The sequence below is a fragment of the Ricinus communis genome, chromosome 4, assembly GCF_019578655.1.
Source record: "Ricinus communis isolate WT05 ecotype wild-type chromosome 4, ASM1957865v1, whole genome shotgun sequence".
In the NCBI taxonomy this organism is placed as follows: Eukaryota; Viridiplantae; Streptophyta; class Magnoliopsida; order Malpighiales; family Euphorbiaceae; genus Ricinus; species Ricinus communis.
In genome coordinates this window covers 19,229,887-19,251,858 of record NC_063259.1, presented here as the reverse complement: position 1 = coordinate 19,251,858, position 21,972 = coordinate 19,229,887, and the positions used below count along the sequence as shown (strand labels likewise).

The 21,972-nt window shown below is 33.2% G+C and overlaps 2 protein-coding genes across 4 annotated transcripts; one reads left to right on the top strand and one right to left on the bottom strand.

Moving 5' to 3' along the window:
- Positions 1 to 4,533: 4,533 nt before the first annotated feature.
- On the top strand, positions 4,534 to 6,981 carry LOC8269039 (O-fucosyltransferase 23). 3 transcript variants are annotated; one of them, XR_001536111.3, is made up of 3 exons: positions 4,534 to 4,892; positions 5,159 to 6,600; positions 6,761 to 6,981. XR_001536111.3 is itself a non-coding variant. In XM_048373375.1 (2 exons), exon 2 carries the CDS (start codon positions 5,199 to 5,201, stop codon positions 6,537 to 6,539), a length of 1,341 nt encoding a protein of 446 aa, XP_048229332.1. In that variant the 5' UTR covers positions 4,931 to 4,965; positions 5,159 to 5,198; the 3' UTR covers positions 6,540 to 6,981. The 3 variants fall into 3 exon arrangements, 1 of the variants encoding a protein (XP_048229332.1); XR_001536110.3 differs by having other exon boundaries at positions 5,159 to 6,679; XM_048373375.1 differs by lacking the exon at positions 4,534 to 4,892 and adding an exon at positions 4,931 to 4,965 and having other exon boundaries at positions 5,159 to 6,981.
- Positions 6,982 to 12,954: 5,973 nt separating this feature from the next.
- Positions 12,955 to 16,495, bottom strand: LOC125369857. Its single transcript, XM_048373128.1, has 7 exons — positions 16,429 to 16,495; positions 15,929 to 16,229; positions 15,639 to 15,836; positions 15,041 to 15,236; positions 13,769 to 14,139; positions 13,431 to 13,666; positions 12,955 to 13,241 (listed from the first exon to the last, which is right to left on the bottom strand). Exons 1-7 carry the CDS (start codon positions 16,493 to 16,495, stop codon positions 12,955 to 12,957), a joined length of 1,656 nt encoding a protein of 551 aa, XP_048229085.1.
- Positions 16,496 to 21,972: the final 5,477 nt, after the last annotated feature.

The following is a 21,972-nucleotide window of genomic DNA, read 5'->3' as shown; positions in this document are numbered from 1 at the left end:
TCTTATTTTTAAATTAAGTAAATATTTTATTGAAGTGTTTCTATTCGTTTTTAGGATATATGATTTTAACTCACTCTCGAGACTGACAGTTTCAATTTCACTGTTTTTCAGGCGATCGTTAGTCTTCCCGCAGTTCTTATCTAGCAACCCGACTCCTTCATCATCAGGTTGATGTAATTAATTTTGGTATGTTTGACTTGTAAAATTTTAGATTCTCCGCATTAGAAATTCTTAGATTTATCAGTTCATAAAATTTGTATTAATTCAAGTCTTGCCTAATTATGCTGGCGGACCGAATTTAATCTATAGTACATGTTGATTTAAGGTCAATTGTGGAAAAAGTGCTTTGGATTAAGTTCGGATTTTAATTTAATTGAGTTAGTGAATAGTTAGACTTACTATGGGATTTGGTGGCCTTAAGCCTACCCATTCCCTAGTGCAGGTCACAGGCCCACAGATCAGGTTATGACAGATCATCCATGAACACTTTATTTATGATTACCGTGTAATTAAATCCTTCCATTGAACAATATCCCGATCAAATGAGGATCATGGAATAGTCAAATCCACTAACTTGATTCTATGACTAAATCCAGGATATATCTCGACTAAATATGATTAATGTGAAAACTCCTTTTCCATCAATCATAATTTCCTTGGCCAAGGATTTCTTAGTCAAGATGCTATCGAATCGCATAGGATATTCTCCTTGTTTACTCAATGCAATGGATTCCTTATTGATGAACACCTGTCTCCATGCATATGCAACTGGAGCCATTATCTGCAAGTACCCATTCTAGGTATGAACGAATACCTAAAGTATAAGCAAATTCCAATTACATATTCATGAGACATTTCTGTCACCTCAGATCCGAGGATTAGTTACACCATCATAACTTAATAATGAATCAGTGACTTAAATAAATCATCCATATGATTCATTATTTTTTCAAATCATGTTCAGTCTACTTGTCTCACAAGTGACCCATAATGATTAACTTAGTAACTCATACTAAATGGCATGAGACTTACCATGCTATATATATATTAGTATCTCATACTAATCGTAGGGTTAAACGCATTATGTTGGTTTTTCAGATTAAAGATGTCCAATTTTTAATCCTACAACCAAGAACTATTTTGTAATATTTATTCTAAAGATCATCCGTCACTCAATATTCTCAACTCTTGATAATCGAGTCTTTAATAAATATTATTGGACCCATTCAATAATTATATTACTACAAAAATGAATGATAGACACCTACCATTAATAAAATAATATTCATTACATAATAATATCACAATGTATGAACCAAAAAGTAAAAAATCCAATTGGCTTTTAGGACATGTATCTAACAGAGGACTTAAGGCAAAGTTTCTAACTTGTGCATGTATCATTCCTACTCTACCAACTGATCCAGCTTCTAACACAATACCTTGTGCACCTTCTGTTCTTAATCTACTTGAAATACAAACTTAACTAGTTGATCTAACAACTCCATATTCTCCAATATCACCTACATCACGATCTTCGATACCACCTGAAGCATCCAACAAATAAAAGGACTATGTTAATATTGAATTTCTTAAAAATTTTACTCTTCTATAACCACTTTTACAAATATGAGTTATGAATGATATTTTTATGAATTATATAATGTGTGTAAGTTATATGTGTAGTGTGTCTAAGTTATATGTTTGTTCTTTTTATTTAAATAAGGAGCCTCATTTACACATGCTATTTATGGAGTTATTGGTATTAAGATATACTTTCATGGGAAGAAGACATCAAGTAATAAAGTAAGAGAAGCTTTGGCTCAAAGAAGAAAAAGGAAAAACAACAAAAGAAGTCTCCTCAACCAACATGTTTAATCTTTGCTAAGAATACAACTACATTTGATGTAAGTATGAAAATTTTATTACTTAATTTATATTATGTTGTATAAGTTTAAGTTTGCTTATAAAAGAGCTAAAGAAACCTATAAATCCAGTCATAAAAGAGAATCAAAGGACAATTAGACTGTTTAAGCCACCACATACATATGCAGACATTCAATATATGAAAAATATTAAGCACCTTTACTGAGATGGGATGGAATTGATGTTATCACAACTAGAAAACTGTAGTAAAATGTTAAATGAAATTGTTGCTATGAAATACAAAGACATATATGAATTTGGCATTGCAAGCTTTAAGAACTTGATTAAAGCTATTCCTAAGTCATAGACCTCATCATTAAAGCAACACCAACTCAAAGCTCTCAAACATCAAGTTTTGCATTATGGAAAAATTGCAGAAGCAGCATTGAGACTTTGAATACTGAAATAAAACATGACTTTTTTTGACAGAAATTTTGATATTATCATAACTAGAAATGGAATGGAACTGATGGTATCATAACTAGAAAAGTATAATAAGATGTTAAGGAAAATTACTCTTATGAAACACAAAGAAATATATGAATTTGGCATTGCAAGCTTTAAGAACTTGACTTAAAGCTATTCTTAAGTCGCAGACCTCATCATTAAAGCAATACCAACTCAAAGCTCTCAAATATCAGTTCTGGATTATGGAAAACTTGCAGAAGATAAGGCCACTATTGAGACTCCGAATACAGAAATTATTTTTAAAATATGACTTTTTTTGACATAAATTTTGATTTTAGGTAGGTCAGCTTTTGTTAAGGGTTATGGCCATAGTTGTATTAGTTAATTTTTACAGCTAGTACCTTTTAGGCCATTAGATCACTTTGTCTTCACTTTGTATATATACATATGTGCATTATGCATAATAGATGAAACTAATATGTTCTTTTTTATTTTGAAATGTCCATGTAGGCCTTGTGTTTCCATTGATATATTCAATGAGAAAACAATTGATATTGTGCTTCTATTATTACTTTTATTTAAGTTATAGCTAGAGGTATTTTATATAGTTTTATTATGCTCATTTCAATTTGAACAACATATGTGAAATAGAGAAAGAATTCATCATCCAAACATCCTTATTTTCATTAATAATTAAAAATTACATCTACAAAAGTTACTATATAAAACTACATATAAGCTGCTACTAAACAACCTAATATCAATTCCTTCCAATAATACCACCGACCTATTTCAACATCACAAACACCAAAATATACAATATAAATATAACTAATACAAGTTTTTTAACTATCTATTTTTCTTTTCAAATTGTTATAGTCTAATTTTTATAATAACAAGCTCCTTCTTCGAGCTTTCAATTTCAACTTCTAATTCATCCTCCCTAGTATAATTAACACCAACTGTTTTCTCAACTCCACCTGACCTCTGTCTCATAAATCACACTTTAGCCTTTAGCTCATTTATTACTTCAACAACTTATTTGTGAAATCATCATACCACTCAAAACAAAACTTATTTTTTTGCACCAAACAATTTAAAAGTAACATCTTAGTTTATCTTTATTTCTCAAACCTAAAATCAAAAACCCACATATTTTTCTCACTTTGGGTTTGATTAGAGTTGGGTAGAAAAAGTACCTCCTACCTAGATTACCAGCACTCCTTAAAATTGGAAAAAGAGCTTATTGTTAAAAAAACACTTCTTCATTGTAAACGTACAATCATTGCTATTTCTTTTTCCACCAAAAAGTATTCGACTACTTGATGAAGATATTGAATAAGAAGAAGATGAATTAAATCCGTACATTGTTAGGGTTCGTATGCTAAAAGAAAGAGAATATTATAGCTTTAATTAGGGATGGAGGAAAATTGAATACATAAAAGCCCTTAAGCTCTTTTTTTCCTATTATTAATTATTTTTTTCTTTTAAAATTTATAAAACTATTAATTTATAATATTTTATTATTAATATGCGTATTTTCTTCACACTTGAAGCATAAAGTTAATTTTGGACAGAAGGACTATTTTTATATTATATAAGTTAAGAGTATAAATAATTCAAATTAAATTGAAATTTTATCAAATATGTATTTGATATGATTCAAAAATTGAAAGCTTATATTGGAGTTGAATTTAATTGAACTTGATTTTTTGAATTCAAGCTTGAGTTAATGATATAATATCAACCTCGGGACGCATTACTCAATCAAAAATAACAAATCTTAAATTAATAAAAGCTCAAAGTCTCTAAATTCTCTATTTTTTTTTATTTAATGTCAATTCTATTAATATATAAAAATGAAAATAGTAAAATAATTAAAATTTGATTATGCTAGTAAATTTATCAAGTCGAGTATTAGAGATTCGAACTCAACTTATCATGCTTTCGAGTGCTAAAGTTCACACTCTATTCAATTGACATAATGGAGTCAATTTTAAATATTTTTTTGAATTGATCTTGAGCAGCTCGGAAGGGCTACACTTAATTGAACCAATACCTGATTGTAGGTGGTTTCCGGTTCAATTGGTTGGACTGGCCAGTTGGATCACGACTCACAAGTCATCACGTGCAAGCGACGCATTTGCCTTTGCTATTCTGGCCTCAGGCCACGTCTCTGTTCGGTTTCTGTCTCCATGGTCAACAAACAACAGAAGTTTCCTTAGCCTTTATATTTATTTATTTTACAAAAAGAGTGATGAGTTCTTTAATATTATTTTCATTGAGTTGTTGGTTGTCATGATGTTGATGGGTTGTTGGTTTCCTTTTGGCTCAAGGGAATTGCGCCTTTTTCTGATTCCTCTTCAGGCATGATCATCCTTATCATCCTCCTCTCCTTTCTCTTTCTGTTTTTGTCTTTTTTGGTGGGCTCTGTTTCTTTTTTTTTGGCTTCTGGATTTTCTTTCGAAATTCAGATTACACCAATTTGGATTGGAACAAATTTTTTTCCTGGCTTCACTTCTTTGTTGGGTTTCGACTGTCAAGGGCTTTAAATTTCAAAGGTGAGACTTTTTCTGCAAAACTTTCTTGGATCATCTGTTGTTTTTTTGTTCTGTGAAAATGGACAGAGAAAGGGTGGGTATTTATCAGACGAAATCACATGCTTTCTTCTTGAAATTGAAATTGAAATTGAAAATTTATAGTTTATATTCCATCCGTTTAATCCTCTCTAAATGATGAGGTGCATGCATGTTAAGTGGTCATATAGGATTCTAGTTCTTGCTCTGTTTTGTTTAGATTATTAATTTCCTTGTTTTGGTTTTTGCAGTTTTTTGTGTTTGATAATAAGATTCTCCTGAGAATCTTAAATGGATTTGAATTCCAATTATAAGCATCCAAGATTGTTTGGCAGAAATTTGAATTCCGTAACTTGTAAGTGTCTTTCTTTGGTTGTTATTTTACTGGTGCTTAGGGTGGTATTGCTTTCTTCATTCTCTGATTATGGTAGGATCAACCAGAAGGATATTGATTTGATTCCAAGCCGCTCTCTGTCACTGGACTCTGATTATGGAGTTCGTAAAGATAAGTTCTTAGAGGTTCCTCAAATTGTTTGGGGGCTGAACAATCAGAAGATAGCATTTGCTAGAGCTTGTCTCACAGCTAGAATGCTGAACCGAACTCTTTTAATGCCCAAATTAAGTGCTTCATTGTTCTATAAGGAAATTGACCGTTTGCAGCCAATTTCCTTCGATAAGATTTTCCAATTTGAGAGGTTTAATTCTCTCTGTAATGGGTTTGTACAGTTGGGCCAATATTCAGATGTTAGAAATCATTCTGGAGTATACGAACTGCAGAAGGGCAGTGGAAGGAGGTGGACTGTAGAGAGAGATTTGGATCAACTGAGACAGTTTATCCAGGACCCATATAATGGACATGAGGTAATCCGGATAGTTGGGAAAAACCCATTTCTGTGGCATGATCATTGGCCGGTTAAGGACTATGCAAGGGTGTTTGAGTGCTTAGTTTTGGTTGAAGAAATAGAGAAAGAAGCAGCTAAAGTCATCTCAAAGATTAGAGAAGTGGGAAGAGAAGTGAGAAGTAATATTGAAAATCCTTCAAATAGTTCTGATTCAGATGGTTCTTCATTGCAAGCAGTGCCGTATGTAGCGGTTCATATGAGGATAGAGATAGATTGGATGATCCACTGTAAGAAGTTAGAGCGAAGATCAAACATAAGCCAAATTTGTAGTAGCAAGGAGGAAATAATGGAGCGAGTGGGGAACATTGTGGGTATGAAAACTCCTTCCGTTGTATATCTTGCTGTGGCTGATAGTCTTCTTGAAGATCCTTCTATACTCACCGGTTGGAAGCATGGTCTGCTTCCTTTTGAGAAGAAAAAATTGGGCGTAGATGGAATCTACAAGAAGTATCCGTATCTCATTCAATCAGCAATAGATTACGAAGTGTGCTTAAGGGCTGATATATTTTTTGGTAATAGTTTCTCAACATTTTCAAGTCTCATAGCTCTTGAGAGAACACAGAAGATGATAAGAATGGGTGTAACAAACACATGTGGCATGGATGTCAGATGGCCTTCATATGCTTATAACATATTAGGGGAATCAAATGGCCCTCAGAGATGGATGACAAACATGTCTGATGCAAGACTTCAGGCAATCAGCTATGGTACTAATACAATCTATTGCTGAGGTTATTATAAGTAAATACCTGGAAGGGAAACAATGTTTCGGAACCCGATTGAATTCTTTGGTGAGATTTGGTTGGTATAGTTTTCACAGCTTTTCTTTTTGTGTAAAGAATGTCAAGATAGCAGATAACACGAAATTAGGTACACTTCTCGTTTTTGTAATTTCTTGTATCAAAATTTTTGCTAATTTCATTCTTTTTTTTTTTGTGCTTTAACATCTAGGGAATGAGAATTTGGTTTCTCTAATCTTTCTCTAGACTTGTTGCGGTACTAAATCGTCATCGACAGAGAATCCCATCAATGGCTATATCTATTCAGCGATTTTTCATGAATTGTTGTTGCATATATCACGTCCTTAGATTTCTCGATTTTTCAAGAATATTATCTATGTAGTTTGATGCCGGTGGATTATTTAATTTATTCAATCATCGTCTGTTAGTAAATTTCAATGTCTTGTTTTTGTTAGTCAGTAAAATGTTGAATTGAATTTTTAATCTATAGTTATTATTTTTGTTTCTATAATTATAGCTAGAGGAGTGATATGTTCACTAGTGTGTGGAAAGCTGGTAGATCATGGAAGAGTTGTAGATTCATTTGCACTTTCTGTTTATGTTTTAATGCTAGAGGAAGAAGAAGGAGAGGAGAAAATGAGGGACTAGTAGAATTAATTTTAACTGTTACTGCTTTCTACCTAAGTGTGGTAATGGTAGTAGAATTTATTAGAGCATAGCTGGATTAGTTGATGAGCTAGGTCCATATTCAATAACTCTTAGAAAATAAAATATCTTTTGATTTTTTATAATTCTTGCATTTTTAGTTGAATTAAGCTTACATGAAAAATATGTTTTTCTATTTTATATGTCCACTGTATCATCTATCTTAAGCTTTAGTAAGGAATTTTCTGTTAGTTATTAGGTTTTGTTTACAATTATAAAGCTTGCAAAGTTAGAGGCTGAAGCTGCTAAAGGTTGATAAGGAGTTGCAAGATTGCTCAACACCATGTCTCAGTCCAGAGTTTTATTGCTTGCATCTTTCTTTCTTTAGTTGCTGGCGAATTATGGGCTTTGGTAAATTCTTTTTACTTTTACTATGACTTTTTATGGTATAACATTCAATTCAGACTGAAATTCGAACTTAATTACCATCCTAGAGATGACTCTAGTAAATCTTACCGTCCTAGAGATAGCTACAGTACTAATTGAGCTACACCCATTTGGTAATGGAGTCAAGATTTAGGAGCTATATGAAAAGCTGATATAGGAAAGGGGCAATTATACTGAAGAAAATCAATTATTCTGCTTTTTGTTTTTGTCTTTTTTTTTAACTAGTATGTTAGCATATTAAAGGAAAAGAAAAATTCTGTTTGTCATACATGAAAAGCAAAATTATTATATTTTCTAAATTTAAGATCTGAATCCGGGCACTAAGTGTCTGGCCAGCTTCTTATTTTCACATCGTCACATCTATAGGCGAGATGGGCCACTAAGATACAAGAGTGAACAAATAGAGAAACGGAGATGAAAAATTGTCAAGAGTAGGAACACAAAATGGCACTCGGATATGGTTGTAGGGTATTTTGCAGATGAGAACTGACATAAAGAATCTTTCTCTTTTATTCTTTTTTCTTTTTTTCTTTTTGGGTCAATGACTTAAAGAATATTTACCTGTTGTTTTATTACACTTTTGTTGAAGAATGTCTGTCAGCGTACCTGCTGGGTTAAGGGCATGTTCCAAATGTCCTACAAAAATCAATTCAGTTTCACACGACCAAATATAGTAAATGAAGTTTTATTTCAAAAATATGTTGGTATGTATAGGGCATTCTTTTTACAAATAGTATATGTTATTAACAATTTAGTATGTGTTTTAATTATTTTTATAATATTTAGTTATTCGGTATAAGTTTGATTATATATAATTAGCATTTGAAAATTAGTATCTAAAACTATTTCTTTTATCTTTTTTATTTTTTTTATATCCATTACATATTTTAGTATATATTTCATATACGTTAAGTATAAATTTGGTATATAACTAATATCTGAAACTGATATTTCAAATTAGCTTTTAATTCTTATTTCAAATTTTTGGTATCAATTTCATATATTTTGGTATCTATTTAGGATATATTAAGTATACATATGAGACATAACTAGTACTTAACATTTGAGTTAATGTCTCTATTTCGTATTTTTATATTCATTTTATATATTTTAGTATTATATCTATAGTATATATTTAATATACAGTTATTATATAACTAGCATTTACAACTGTTATTATTTGTACACGAAGTGCAAAATTCTCAAGTTATCTTACTATCTTATTGTACAATTTCTATAGATAATATAAATATCATTCACATACAACTTTTTATACCATTAAAAAATTCATATAAGAAAATGAGTTAAAAGAAATGAATCTTGAGATGTTATGCACGCTAATAAATAAAGGAGGAGGTGGTAGACTATTTCTTAAAATGCAAGTGTGCATTATATGACAAATGGTACAAAAAAATGATTAAATGGTATACAATTTATCTAATGTATTTGCCTTTGTGAACCAAAAAGGGGGATTGAATTGTTGAATGTGAGAATGGTTACCAATTATAAATTTGGATGAATAGAGGGGAAGAAGTAAAAGAATAAAGATAGATACACAACACACGATTTATAGTGGTTTAAGTATTAACCAACCCTGTCATCTATTCCTCAATCTCCAATTGGGTATTCCACTATACACCTAAACAAGTACAACAGAGTTTTTCCAAACTCACTCCCAACTTAGTGTTTAGGATTCATACCAAACCTTTACACGTGTTTTCAAAAGCTCATACACAATCCTTATAAGAGTTTTACCTAGACTAACTTTCAAACTCAATCCTAAGTGTTTAAGCTAACACTAAAACCCTCTTAAGAGAATAAAAGCTCTTACAACAACCTTTAGCCTTCTATGAAATGCATGACTCGTCTATAGAAGACACTCAAGAACCAAGGTTAGAGACACTTAATTTAATTATCAATGTCAAAATTAAGGGTGCCTTTAGTCATGAGATGAATTAGGCTAACAATCTTCCTTTTTTGATTTTGATAATTAAGATTGAGTTTGAAAGAGAAATAGTAAAATAAAATGAAATAAGATAAGAGAATTCCCCTTTAATTTATGAGTTGATTTTTCTCTCCCCTTTGTCTTTTGAAGTTACTCTCCCTTTCTAAGATAAGTTGATTTTATTTTAACTCATTTTTCTCTCATAATTTTATAACTCTCTTTTTCATTTGAAAAGTCTTAAAACTCTAACTTAGTAGAATTGACTAAGCTAATTTAAGTTAATTTTAATCTCTTCTCTTTTTATTTATCTTCTCAAAACTCTTTAATCTCTCTCCTTTGTCCAAAGTAAAATGATAAAAAACAAGTAAGAAGAAGAGAGAATAAACAAAGTAAGAATTACATAATAAGAATAAGAAGCAATATCACATTTTATTACTTAAGCATTAAAATACATGTTGGATCAAAAGAAATGTGCCATGAAATGTGAAATGAGAAAAGAAACAAGAAAAAGAATAAAAGAAAACATAAAAAAACTTTAAAGAAGAATAATAGGCACTTCAAATCTTATCTCTATTTCCTTCATCCTCATCCTTTTACTCTTATTCACTGGTATCTCATTCGTCAACATCACATGAGGTTATCTCTATTGTCTTTTCTTGAATCTCTCTCATGTCCAAATAAAAGATGATAAAGCCTATATGTTTATCCATTCTTTTCTCATGCCTCTCCATAAATTTAAGCATTTTTTCTTCAAAACCTTCACTATAATTCCTAGGGGCTTGAGGTTGCACCTTGCCTTTCCTCCTTCCTCATGTGGAGGTGACACTACTCTTGATCTTTTGGAAGATCTCCTAGGACCCTCATACTCTCCAAGAATATATGCACAAGTATTTTCTTGTGTAAGGGTGATGGTTCTAGAGTGAATTAGGTTGTCAAGGTCAAGAAGATTAGAATCATAGGCAAGTTTGGTTAGAGGAATTTGTTTGAGGTTTGAAGAAAAAGAATTGCAATATTTTATAATAAGAATGATGTAAGAAGGGAGCAGAATAAGTCCTTTGGACTTATTGCCAAGAGAAATAAAGTGGTCTATGAAAAATCAGAAGGTTTGAATTTTCTTATGATCATATAAAGAAAGAAGAGATCTTTTTGGCTAACCTTCTTATTACCATCACCTATAGAATTGATGGTGAAAGTAATGATCCGGTGTAAAAACTAAAGATGAAGAGATTTTATATTTTTGGCTAAGGAAGATTTTGGATCAAACCTAGTTTTAGTAGAGATGGATGTCCAAAATTGGGTGAAGAAGCTTTCCATATCCATAATATGGATGTCCAAGATTGGGTGAAGAGACCTTCCATATCCATGATGTGGATGTCCAAAATTAGGTGAAAAAGCTTTCTATATCCATGATGTGGAAGTACCCATCCACATGAAAATCAAAAGCGAAAATCAAAAGCTTTCGCCAGGCTAAATTGCTTCCCGAAGAGGTTAAATGTAATGACATAATGGCTTAATGGGTCACTCAACTTCTCAACATCAAGAGTGCATAATAACTCTTTAGTTAATTCCATAAACTCATCCTCTTTCTCAATCCCTAATTGCCTAAAGAGGCACCTTGATGGTAATTTATAGGCAACCACTTCCTTTAAAGTAATAATTTGGTACCTCTTCCTCTCTTACTCACTTACACCTCTCATTCTCTCAATTATTTGGGCTATCTCATCTTGCAAATCTTCTTGAGCTATTCCTTTTCCCTTATCTCCCCTTAATTTTCTAAGGAAGTGCCTTGATGGTACTTTGTAGGCAACCACACTTCCTTTGAAGTAATAATTTGGTATCTCTTTCTCTCTTTCTCTCTTCCTCACTTACACCTCTCATTTTTTTTAATTATTTGGGTTATCTCATCTTGTGAACCCTTTTGAGCTATTCCTTTTCCATTATCTCCCCTTGTAATCTTAGCCTTTAGATTCATTTGATTTGATTTGAAAAAAAAAAGAGAAAAAGAAATTGAAAGTATAGAAATAAAATAGAAGAAGAAAGATGAAAGCTTAATGAATATGATGCTTGAAAATGATAAAAAAAAAGACAAAGAAAGGGGTTTTTATATTTAGGAAAATGGAGAAAAACAGCTAATAAATCATGAGAATTCAATTTTGAAGAATCTATAATATTTTTGAAAATGCAGTTTTAATGACAATCGCTACTGCGATATAATGATCATGTCCTTAATTTTTGTAAAATATGTCTAACGGTCATAAAACTTTTGAAATCACGCTTGTTAGATTCTGCTTTGCATCCGATGAGGGTCTTGGATATTGAGTAACATTTAAAAATCCAATTTTTAGATTCGCAAAACACATTGCACTCATGATTTTGCCTAAAATTCGATTTTACAGATCCATTGTATATCACGTTCATGATGTAGAGATCACGCTCATGATTTACGAGTCAAAAATGAAAACTTAAGATTTTTGTTTAAAACTATTCATGAGACTTATGGCACATCGTATATGATCACACATTGATGTAAGAATGACTCAAGGATACTCAAGAGCCATTTATATTGATAACGAGCAAAATCTGTGTCATTTATAGTGATAGTAAAATCAATGCACTATAATGTTTACAAACAGTCAATCAAGTATCCACATTAATTCATATGAACTTGCTAATGAGAATCTCCATCTATAATACCAAGTTCCATCTTAATAAAATTTAATCTTTCTTCATTAAAGGGCTTAGTGAATTTATCGCGAGTTGATTATTATTATCAATAAAATTCTAATACTACATCACCATTTTGCACATGATCTCTTAAGAAATGATGCTTAATGTTTATATGTTTACTCCTAGAGTGTTGAATGGGGTTCTTTGATAAGATTATTGGACTAGTTGTTATGAACCTATATGAATAGATTATACGAACCCCTTTTCAGTTACGAACCCATATAACACTAACATACAAAGCCTATAGTAAATTGAATTCAAACCCTAGGATAAACTCTAAATCAAATTATGAATGATCAAATAGGAATTAGAACTTAAAGGAAACCAAGCCTTTAAACTCTAATCCTAGCACGCCACAAAGATGGATAAAATCTTTGATAAGTGTTAAATACATTCAACAAGAATACAAGAATTCAAGCAAGATTGAATAAACAAACATCAATTTAATTATCATCCTAATGAATTCAGCTAGGGTTTATTTTTGTAGACTAAAACAAAACCCTAGAAGACAACTTAAACATGAAAAGACTAAAATATCCCTTAACTAAACAAAGTTCATTCTATTTTTGAGTTCATGGGCCATGGATTTCGGCCTTGCCTTGTTCTCTTTGGATTTGGACCTTAATAAGATTATACAAGGTCTAATCTTGATGCTCTCCAATGGTTATGGGCCCTGGACCTTCAAATGGACTTTCTTTGTTGGCCCATACTTGGAAGAAGCCATTTAAGGCTTGTTGTAGCTTCTTGGCTCTAGACCTTGTTATTGGACCTCGTGGCAAGTCCAACCCATCATTGACAATCCTACCCTTCCTTGTTTGTTGGTCCTCTTCATAAAGCCCATTATCTTTATGCTTTAAGCTTGATCTGTCCATAACATTCCCTCCTTCATTAGGATGATTCGTCCTCGAATCAAGCTCAATATCATCACCTACATGAAAAGGTGTTAAATAAGTCACATTGAATGTACCACTTACATTATACTCACCTTGTAAATCGATCTTGTAGGCATTATCATTGATTCGTTCCACCACTTGAAACGAACCAGCACCTCTTGGACTCAACTTTGACTTCTTTTGACTTGAAAACCTTTCCTTTCGAAAATGAACCCAAACCTAACCAGGCTTGAACACAACCAACCGTTTCCCCTTGTTCACCCTCTCGTCTGTCCTTATATTTTGCTTCTCAATCCTTTCCTTCACTTGCTTGTGCATGGTCTTTACCCAATCTGCCTTAGAAACACCATCATCACTCACAAGATTGTTATTAGGAAAAGGAATTAAATCAATAGGAGTCAAAGGATTAAAACCATAGACTATCTCAAATGGTGAAGTATGTGTAGTGCTATGAACATTCCTAATATATGCAAACTCAACTTATGGTAATAAATCCTCCTAAGACCTAAGATTCCTAGAAATCAAAGCACGACGCAACTACACTATAGTTCTATTAACTAACTCAGTTCGGCCATCTGTTTGAAGATGACAAATAGTAGAAAATAGGAACTTAGTACCTAATTTAGCCCAAAGAACATGCCAAAAATGATTCAAGAACTTCACATCCCTATCACTAATAATAGTTCTAGGTATACCACGCAGACGCACAACTTTCCGAAAGAATAAGTCAGTAATATGACATGCATCATCTGTTTTGTGACAAGGAATGAAATGAGCCATCTTACTGAAACGATCCAAAACAACAAAAATGCTATCTCTATCTTTCCTTGTTCTAGGCAATTCAAACACAAAATCCATAGACAAGTCAACCCTTGGCATTTCAGGAACAGGTAAAGATGCATACAAACCATGGGGTTTTAATTTAGACTTAGCCTGCATGCAAACAACACATTTGCTACAAACATTTTGAACATTGTGTTTCATACCAGGCCATAAGAAATGATCACATAGAATAGAATAAGTCTTATCAACCCCAAAGTGACCTATCAAACCACCCCCATGTGCCTCATTAATCAACAACACACGCAAAGAATAGTGAGGCACACACAAACTATTCTTTTTAAATAAATACCCATCAAAAGTATAAAAGGCATCAAATGCATTCCCATTAACACAAGTACTATATACACTTTACCAAAATCAACATCATCTATATACAACTCTTTTATATACTCAAAACCCAGTAACTTAGAATCAAGAGTATTAAGAAGTGCATACCTTCGCGAAAGTGCATCAGCAACCACATTATCCTTACCGTTTTTGTACTTGATCATATATGGAAACATTTCTATGAATTCCATTCACTTTGCATGTCTTCTATTAAGCTTATCTTGCCCTCTTAGATGCTTCAAGGATTCATGATCTATGTGTATAACAAACTCTTTTGGCCACAAGTAATGCTGCCATGTTTGAAGTGCACAAACCAAAGCAAACAACTCCTTGTCATATGTAGGATAGTTCAAGGATGCTCCATTCAATTTCTCACTAAAGAAACATATAGGGCGCCCCTCTTACATCAAAATAGCTCTAATTCCAACACTACTAGCATCACATTCAATCTCAAAAGTCTTGTCAAAGTTAGGCAAAACTAGCAAAGGTGCGCATTGCAAAATTTATCCTTAAGCAAATTAAAAGCATGTTCTTGTCCGTCACCCCAATGGAATACAACATTCTTTTTGACTAGTTCATTCAAGGGTGCAACAATGGTGCTAAAGTCCTTAATAAACCTCCTATAAAAACTAGCCAAACCATGAAAACTCCTTACTTGACTCACATTAGTAGGTCTCGGCCATTCTTGAATAGCCTTTACCTTTTCACTATCCACCTCCAAACCATGCATACCAACAATAAAACCAAGAAAATTGACACTATCTAAACAAAAACTACACTTCTTAAGGTTAGCATAAAGCTTCTCTTTTTGAAGAACATCTAAAACAGCCCTAACATGCATGACATGTGCATTTAATGACCTAGAATAAATCAAAATGTCATCAAAATATACAACCACATATTTACTAAGAAACTCACGCAGGACATGATTCATTAATCTCATGAAAGTACTAGGTGCATTTGTAAGTCCAAAAGGCATGACCAACCACTCAAATAACCCATACTTGGTCTTAAATGCCATTTTCCATTCATCACTTGATTTTACTTTAATTTGATGGTATCCACTATGCAAATCAATCTTAGTAAACACACATGCACCATGCAACTCATCAAGCATATCATTTAACCTAGGAATAGGATGACGATACTTTACCGTTATTTTATTGATTGCATGGTAGTCCACACACATTCTCTATATTCCATCTTTCTTAGGTACTAAAATTACTAGAACCGCACATGGACTCAAGCTTTCCCTCACATACCCTTTCAACATCAGCTCATCGACTTGTCTTTGGAGCTCTTTTGTCTCCTCTGGATTGCTTCTATAGGCTGGTTTATTTGGTATGGCAACCCCTGGCACGAAGTCTATTTGATGTTCTATTCCTCTTTTAGATGGTAAACCACTCGGCATCTCTTCAGGAAACACATCATCAAACTCTTGCACCAAATCAACAAACTCTCTTGGCAAGGCAAGATTAAGTGCATTAGTATGTTCAAACAAACATCTTTACAAGTAATAGAAAACACTACTCTATTAGTATGCAATGCATGCCTAATATCACTTTCCGTAGCCAAGAAACTACTCTTTTTCACCTTGGGTTTCTCACTAGGCTCAATTCCATTATCCTTACCACTTTTAGGTGGTACAAGTATGCTCTTTGCATTTTCAGCCTCTACTTTCTCTTTTTCAATTTTACATTGATCATCATACACTTCCTTGGGAGAAAGAGGTGTTAGGGTAACTTTCCTCCCATCTTTCACAAATGAATACCTATTAAGAAAGCCATCATGTGAGACTTTCCTATCAAATTGCCATGGTCTATCTAACAGGATATGTCCAGCATGCATTGGTACTACATCACATAGCACATCTACCGATTTGAAATGACACTATAACCTGTTTATTTACTTTCATTTCACCATAATTTTTTAACCAAAGCAATCTATAAGGTCTAGGATGAGGAATCAATTTCAAACCCAATTTTTCAACAATGGATACACTAGCAACATTTGTGCAACTACCACTATTAATAATAAGATTGCAAATCTTACCTTGTACATGGCATCTAGTATGAAATATGTTGTCTCTTTGCTGCTCCATATCATCTTCATCCTTCATATGTGTATTAAGTGTATGTCTTGCCACTAAGAGCTCTCCTTTCATGGGCCCTTCAATGCCATCATCACTTGCTCTTGTGGTATCTCTTCCCCTTCACTCTCACCTTTAGTCTCAATATCTCCATAATCTGAAGCAATCATTATCCTTCTATTTGGACATTGACATGCAATGTGTCTACTGCCCAAGCACTTAAAACACTTGATGTCTCGATTTCTTTGCTTATGTGGCTCGGTCTTATAGGTACCCTTTGGATCATCCACTCCTTTTTGCTTGGTATCCTGCAAAGTAGACTCGTTAGCATCAAATTTACCTCCTTTGGTGTCATTGCTCTAGTTCGGTTTAGTATTGGAATTAGTTCTCCAATTCAGTTTTGAACCCGAATTTGAAGACCAATTCGGTTTAGACTTTGCCTTTACTGTCCACCTCATTTTGAGTTTTCTTTCCACCTTTATAGCAAGGTGTACCATCTCATTAACCTCCACATCAACGCGATCAATAATCTCCTTGTTCATGCCCCTAAGAAAACGTGACATTGTGGCCTCCATCTCCTCCTATAAATCTAATCTAACCATCAACATCTCCATCTCCTTGAAATAGTCCTCTATGCTTTTGTATCTTGTCTCAAGTATTGGAGTTTTTGGTACAACTCTCTTTAGTGATGCACAGGTACAAACCTCCTCTTCCTGACAAACTTAAGAGCCACCCAACTATTGATAGGCTCTTCCTCATTTCTTCTCCTGCTCACTACCATCTGGTCATACTATAAATTTGCATACTTTGTAAAATGGCTAACCACTAACTTCAGTTGCTTTTTAGCAGAAAAATTATGGCAATCAAATATGAGATCTACCCTTTTCTCCCACTCTAGATAGGCTTCAGGGTTGGTTCTACCAGCAAAGTTCGGAACAATAAATTTGATGCTACTTAAATTTCGGTCCATATCATCATTGTTGTACTCATTATGCCGCATGTGTTGGGGCTGCCCATGATTGTGCACACCTAAATTTTATGCATTCACACCCACATTCGGTGCTTTAGCCCTAACATCTTGCCTATTCCCCATGTTTATATTCAATGCTGCAAATTATTCATGTAAAGCTCTTTGATTAGCTTCCAAAGTTCTAGTAATCTCATCTTTAATTTCCCTAGTTTCATTGTGCAACTCCACCTCTAATCTTTCCATTCGGTTTGCAATGTTACTTTGCGTCCTCTCATTTGCTTGCATTTGTGCTAATGGAATACCATCATGTGTTATTCTGGTCTCCTCATGAGTATTAGAACTGGATGACATACCTGCAACAAGGGTTAGAAAACACAAGAAAATACAAATTTAATGGACCTCACACATACTCCCTCATATGTTTGCTCTAAAAAATGAAGGTGGTCACTCGTGTTTCACACAAACAATGAATACACACACAAATTAACCTCACACCACTCAAGCTTATTTTCAAATATTCTGATTAAATCAAATAACACCACAAAAAAAATCTAATGACAGTCGTTGCAACACACTATAATCAAAATTCAAACACTTAATTGAGGCAAAACTGTATATATTAAAGAAATTGCAAGTGTATTGTGCGCTTGAAAGAAAATCAAAAGTCAATGAACAAAAACTCAAAAGGAAGCAAAGCACAAGTGAAAGAAAACCACTAGATGCAAAAATTAATGTTAAAGGAAATAAGAAAAAAGTAAGAAACAATGTGACCAGCAATCAAAAAGACACTAAAACTACTTGTGATACCTTAAAACACCTAGAGAACAACTAAAGAACAAAGGACATATGAAGAAAAAACCGGAAACAGCTCAAAGATAAAAGAAAAGTATGACCGAAAACACAAAAGTAGCCAAAAATCTTAGTAAACGATAGAATTTGACTTGGAGAGGGTGGGGCTAGTGAATCCAAAGGTAATGATGTATCACCAATGATAGATCAGTTTGGCAATCAATTTAGCAACAAAATTCCTTCTAAGATTGAGTATGCCCTATGTGCGCTGAATTGCTTGAAATCTACCCAAGAACACTTGCAAGAGAGAAACAAGATAAAGAGGGATAACAATTAGGTTTTGAATGATTAAATCTGATTTGAATGGAATATGTATGGTGTTAATCCCTTTCAAATTCGTATTCCCTAATTAGATCTCTCAAAATAGCCTCAAAATCTATCTAAAATCCCTTTTAGATTAGGAAATCGAAGTCCTAACCTGATTTGCCATCTAATAATCCCTTAAAATTAGGAGTTCCCTTGATTTTACCTAGAAACACTCCACTTTACTTGCACAAACGAAATCAGTAATCAAACGCCCACAAATTTAGATTTAACAACAAGAACTTCAAGAGAATGAACAAGATATCAGAATTTGTTCAAGATTTCAGATTTCTCTTTTCCTTTTCTTTTCCTTTTTTTTTATAGAAATCGAATTCTGAAATTCAATGAATAAGAACAACAAACTAATGAAAGAACATGAAAATGAAGATAAGCAATATGATTTGAAGAGCCCAATTATGATACCAAATGTTATGTACCTATATGAATAGATTATACAAACCCCTTTTCAATTCGAATCCGTATAACACTAACATACAAACCCTATAGAAAATTGAATTCAAACCTTAGGATCAACTCTAAATTAGATTATGAATGATCAAATAGGAATTAGAACTTAAAGGAAATCAAGCCCTTAAACCCTAATCCTAGCACACCACAAAGATGGATGAAATCTTTGATAAGTGTTAAATGCATTCAATAAGAATACAAGAATTCAAGCAAGATTGAACAAACATCAATTTAATTATCATCCTACTGAATTCGGCTAGAGTTTATTTTTATAGACTAAAACAACACCCTAGAAGATAACTTAAACATGAAAAGACTAAAATATCTCTTAACTAAACAAAGTTCATTCTATTTTTAAGTTCATGAGCCATGGATTTCGGCCTTGCCTTGTTCTCTTTAGATTTGGACCTTAACAAGATTATACAAGGTCTAATCTTGATGCTCTCCAATGGTTATGGGCCTTGGACCTTCAAATGGACTTTCTTTGTTGGCCCATACTTGGAAGAAGCCATTTAAGGCTTGTTGTAGCTTCTTGGCTCTAGACCTTGTTATTGGACCTTGTGGCAAGTCCAGCCCATCATTGACAATCCTAGCCTTCCTTGTTTGTTGGTCCTCTTCATCAAGCCCATTATCCTTTTGCTTTAAGCTTGATCTATCCATAAGACTAGTATTGTCACATTTAAATGAAATTTAACTAAGCATTTGGCCATAATCCTTGAGTTGTTGTTTTACTTAAAGAATTTGAGTACAACAAAAACTTGCTGCCACAAATTTCAGTTAGGCGGTGGATAAAGCAATTGAGACTTATTTTTTACTAAACCAAGATACTAAAAATTCATATAGGAAATAGCAAGTTCTAAAAGTGCTCTTTCTATCTAAAAGACTACCAGTATTATCGGCTTCAGAGAAGCCAATTATGTCAAAAGATGTATCCTTAGGATACCGAATACCTAGAAGCAATGTGCCATTCAAATATTTCAATATTCTCTTAATGACATGCAAATGTGATTCTCTAGGGTTAGATTGAAAATGTGCACACAAACAAACACTATACATAATATCGGGTCTAGAAGTCGTAAGATAGAGTAAAGATCCAATCATACCTCTATACTTCTTTTTTATTAATTAGCTTAGTCTTTTCGTCTTTGTCCATTTTTTATTGATGTGCTCATTGGTGTCTTGGCCATTTTGCGTCTTTCCATTCCAAACTTTTTGAGAAGCTCTTTGGTGTACTTGGATTGGTTAATAAAGATGTCATCCTTGCATTGTTTGACTTGCAATTCAATAAAGAACTTAAGCTCTCCTATCGTGCTTATTTCAAATTTCGTAGTTATGCACTTGGAAAATTCTGCACACAAGGATTTGTTCGTAGCATCAAATACTATATCATCAATATAAGTTTGAAGAATTAATGTATCATGCTTGTGAGTTTTCATAAAAAAGAGTTGTATCAACCCTTCTTTTTGAAAATCTATTTTGTAAAAGAAATATACTAAGCCTTTCATACCAAGCTCTAGGAGCTTGTTTTAAACCATATAAGGCTTTAGCCAATTTGAAAACATGATTCAAAAATTTATGATGTTCAAAATAGGAGGTTGTTTAACATACACCTCTTCTTTAATAAAACCATTCAAGAATGCACTTCTAACATCTATTTGAAAAAGTGTAAAATTTATATGGCATTCATAAGCTAATAAACTTCTAATAGCTTCTAATCTTGCTTCGGGTGCATAGGTTTCATTATAGTCAATATCTTCCTTTTGGTTATAACCTTTAGCAACAAATCAGGCTTTATTCTTAGTGATGAAACCTTGCTCATCCAATGTGTTCCTATATACCCATTTGTAACCAATAATTGGATGGTCTTTGAGTTTATGGACAAGTTTCCAAATTTTTTTTCTCTCAAATTGGTTGAGTTCTTCTTGCAAAGCAATCATCCAATATTTATCATTAAGAGCCTCACTAATGGTCCTTGCCTCAATTTAAGAAATAAAAATAAGATTATTATCTAAGTGCTTAAATCGAGATCTAGTACTTACACCCTTTGAAGGGTCACCTATGATTAACTCCTTAGGCTGCACTTTGGGCTCCCTCCACTCCTTTAGAAGTTCTTGAGAAGCTTATCCTTGAGGTAGTTGAGAGGGCCACTATATTGTGGTTAATCCTTAGAAGTTCATTCAACTTGATTTTCTAACTCATTAAGGTCAAGCTTCTCAAAATCACCTATAAAATGATCAAAAGAACCTTTTCCAGGATCAAGTGAACTAGACTCATCAGACACAACATTCATAGACTCCTCAACCACTATGGACTTTTTATTAAACACCCTATAAGCTTTGCTAGAGGAGGAATAACCAAGAAAGATACGTTTATTTGTTTTGGATGAGAATTTTGTAAGGTTGTCTTAGTGTTTAGGATGTAGCATTTGCATCCAAATACTTAAAGATATGAGATTATAGGAAAGAGAAACACTGTGACTGCAGATCAAAAAAGAAAAAATATTTTTCTTCTTATTCCAAGGAATCCTCTCATCACAAGCAGAAAAAGGGAAGAAAGATACGCTGGTTCAGAAAGAAGTCAACAAACAAGCGTAAATCGGATCGGTGCTACATCATGGCCAAAGAGGACACTATGCAAAGAAATGTCCTAACAAGCCGAAACAAACTGTTGCTCTTCTTCATCAATTGAAAGATTCATGTCCAGAAGATCTATCGGACCATGATCTTGAATCACTTTTTTCAGAAGAAGAAATGGCTTCTTCCCAAACACTCTTTGCCTTTCCTTGTTCGGATTCCAAGATGGGATGAAGATTCTTCCGATGAAGAAACTTCAATCTTAACCATAGGACCTACACTTCAAGTCAAAATTGAACCTCCAGACAGTCCAGGACTCGGACTCCGAAAATTTTCACCGGTTA

Coding starts and splice junctions, on each gene's coding strand:
- LOC125369857 (XM_048373128.1), bottom strand. CDS start 16,495: ATGAAGGATGAAGATGATATGGAGCAGCAAAGAGACAACATATTTCAT. Junction 16,230..16,428: donor TACTAGATGCCATGTACAAG/GTAAGATTTGCA, acceptor TATGTGATGTAG/TACCAATGCATGCTGGACAT. Junction 15,837..15,928: donor GCTACGGAAAGTGATATTAG/GCATGCATTGCA, acceptor TGCCTTGCCAAG/AGAGTTTGTTGATTTGGTGC.
- LOC8269039 (XM_048373375.1), top strand. CDS start 5,199: ATGGATTTGAATTCCAATTATAAGCATCCAAGATTGTTTGGCAGAAAT.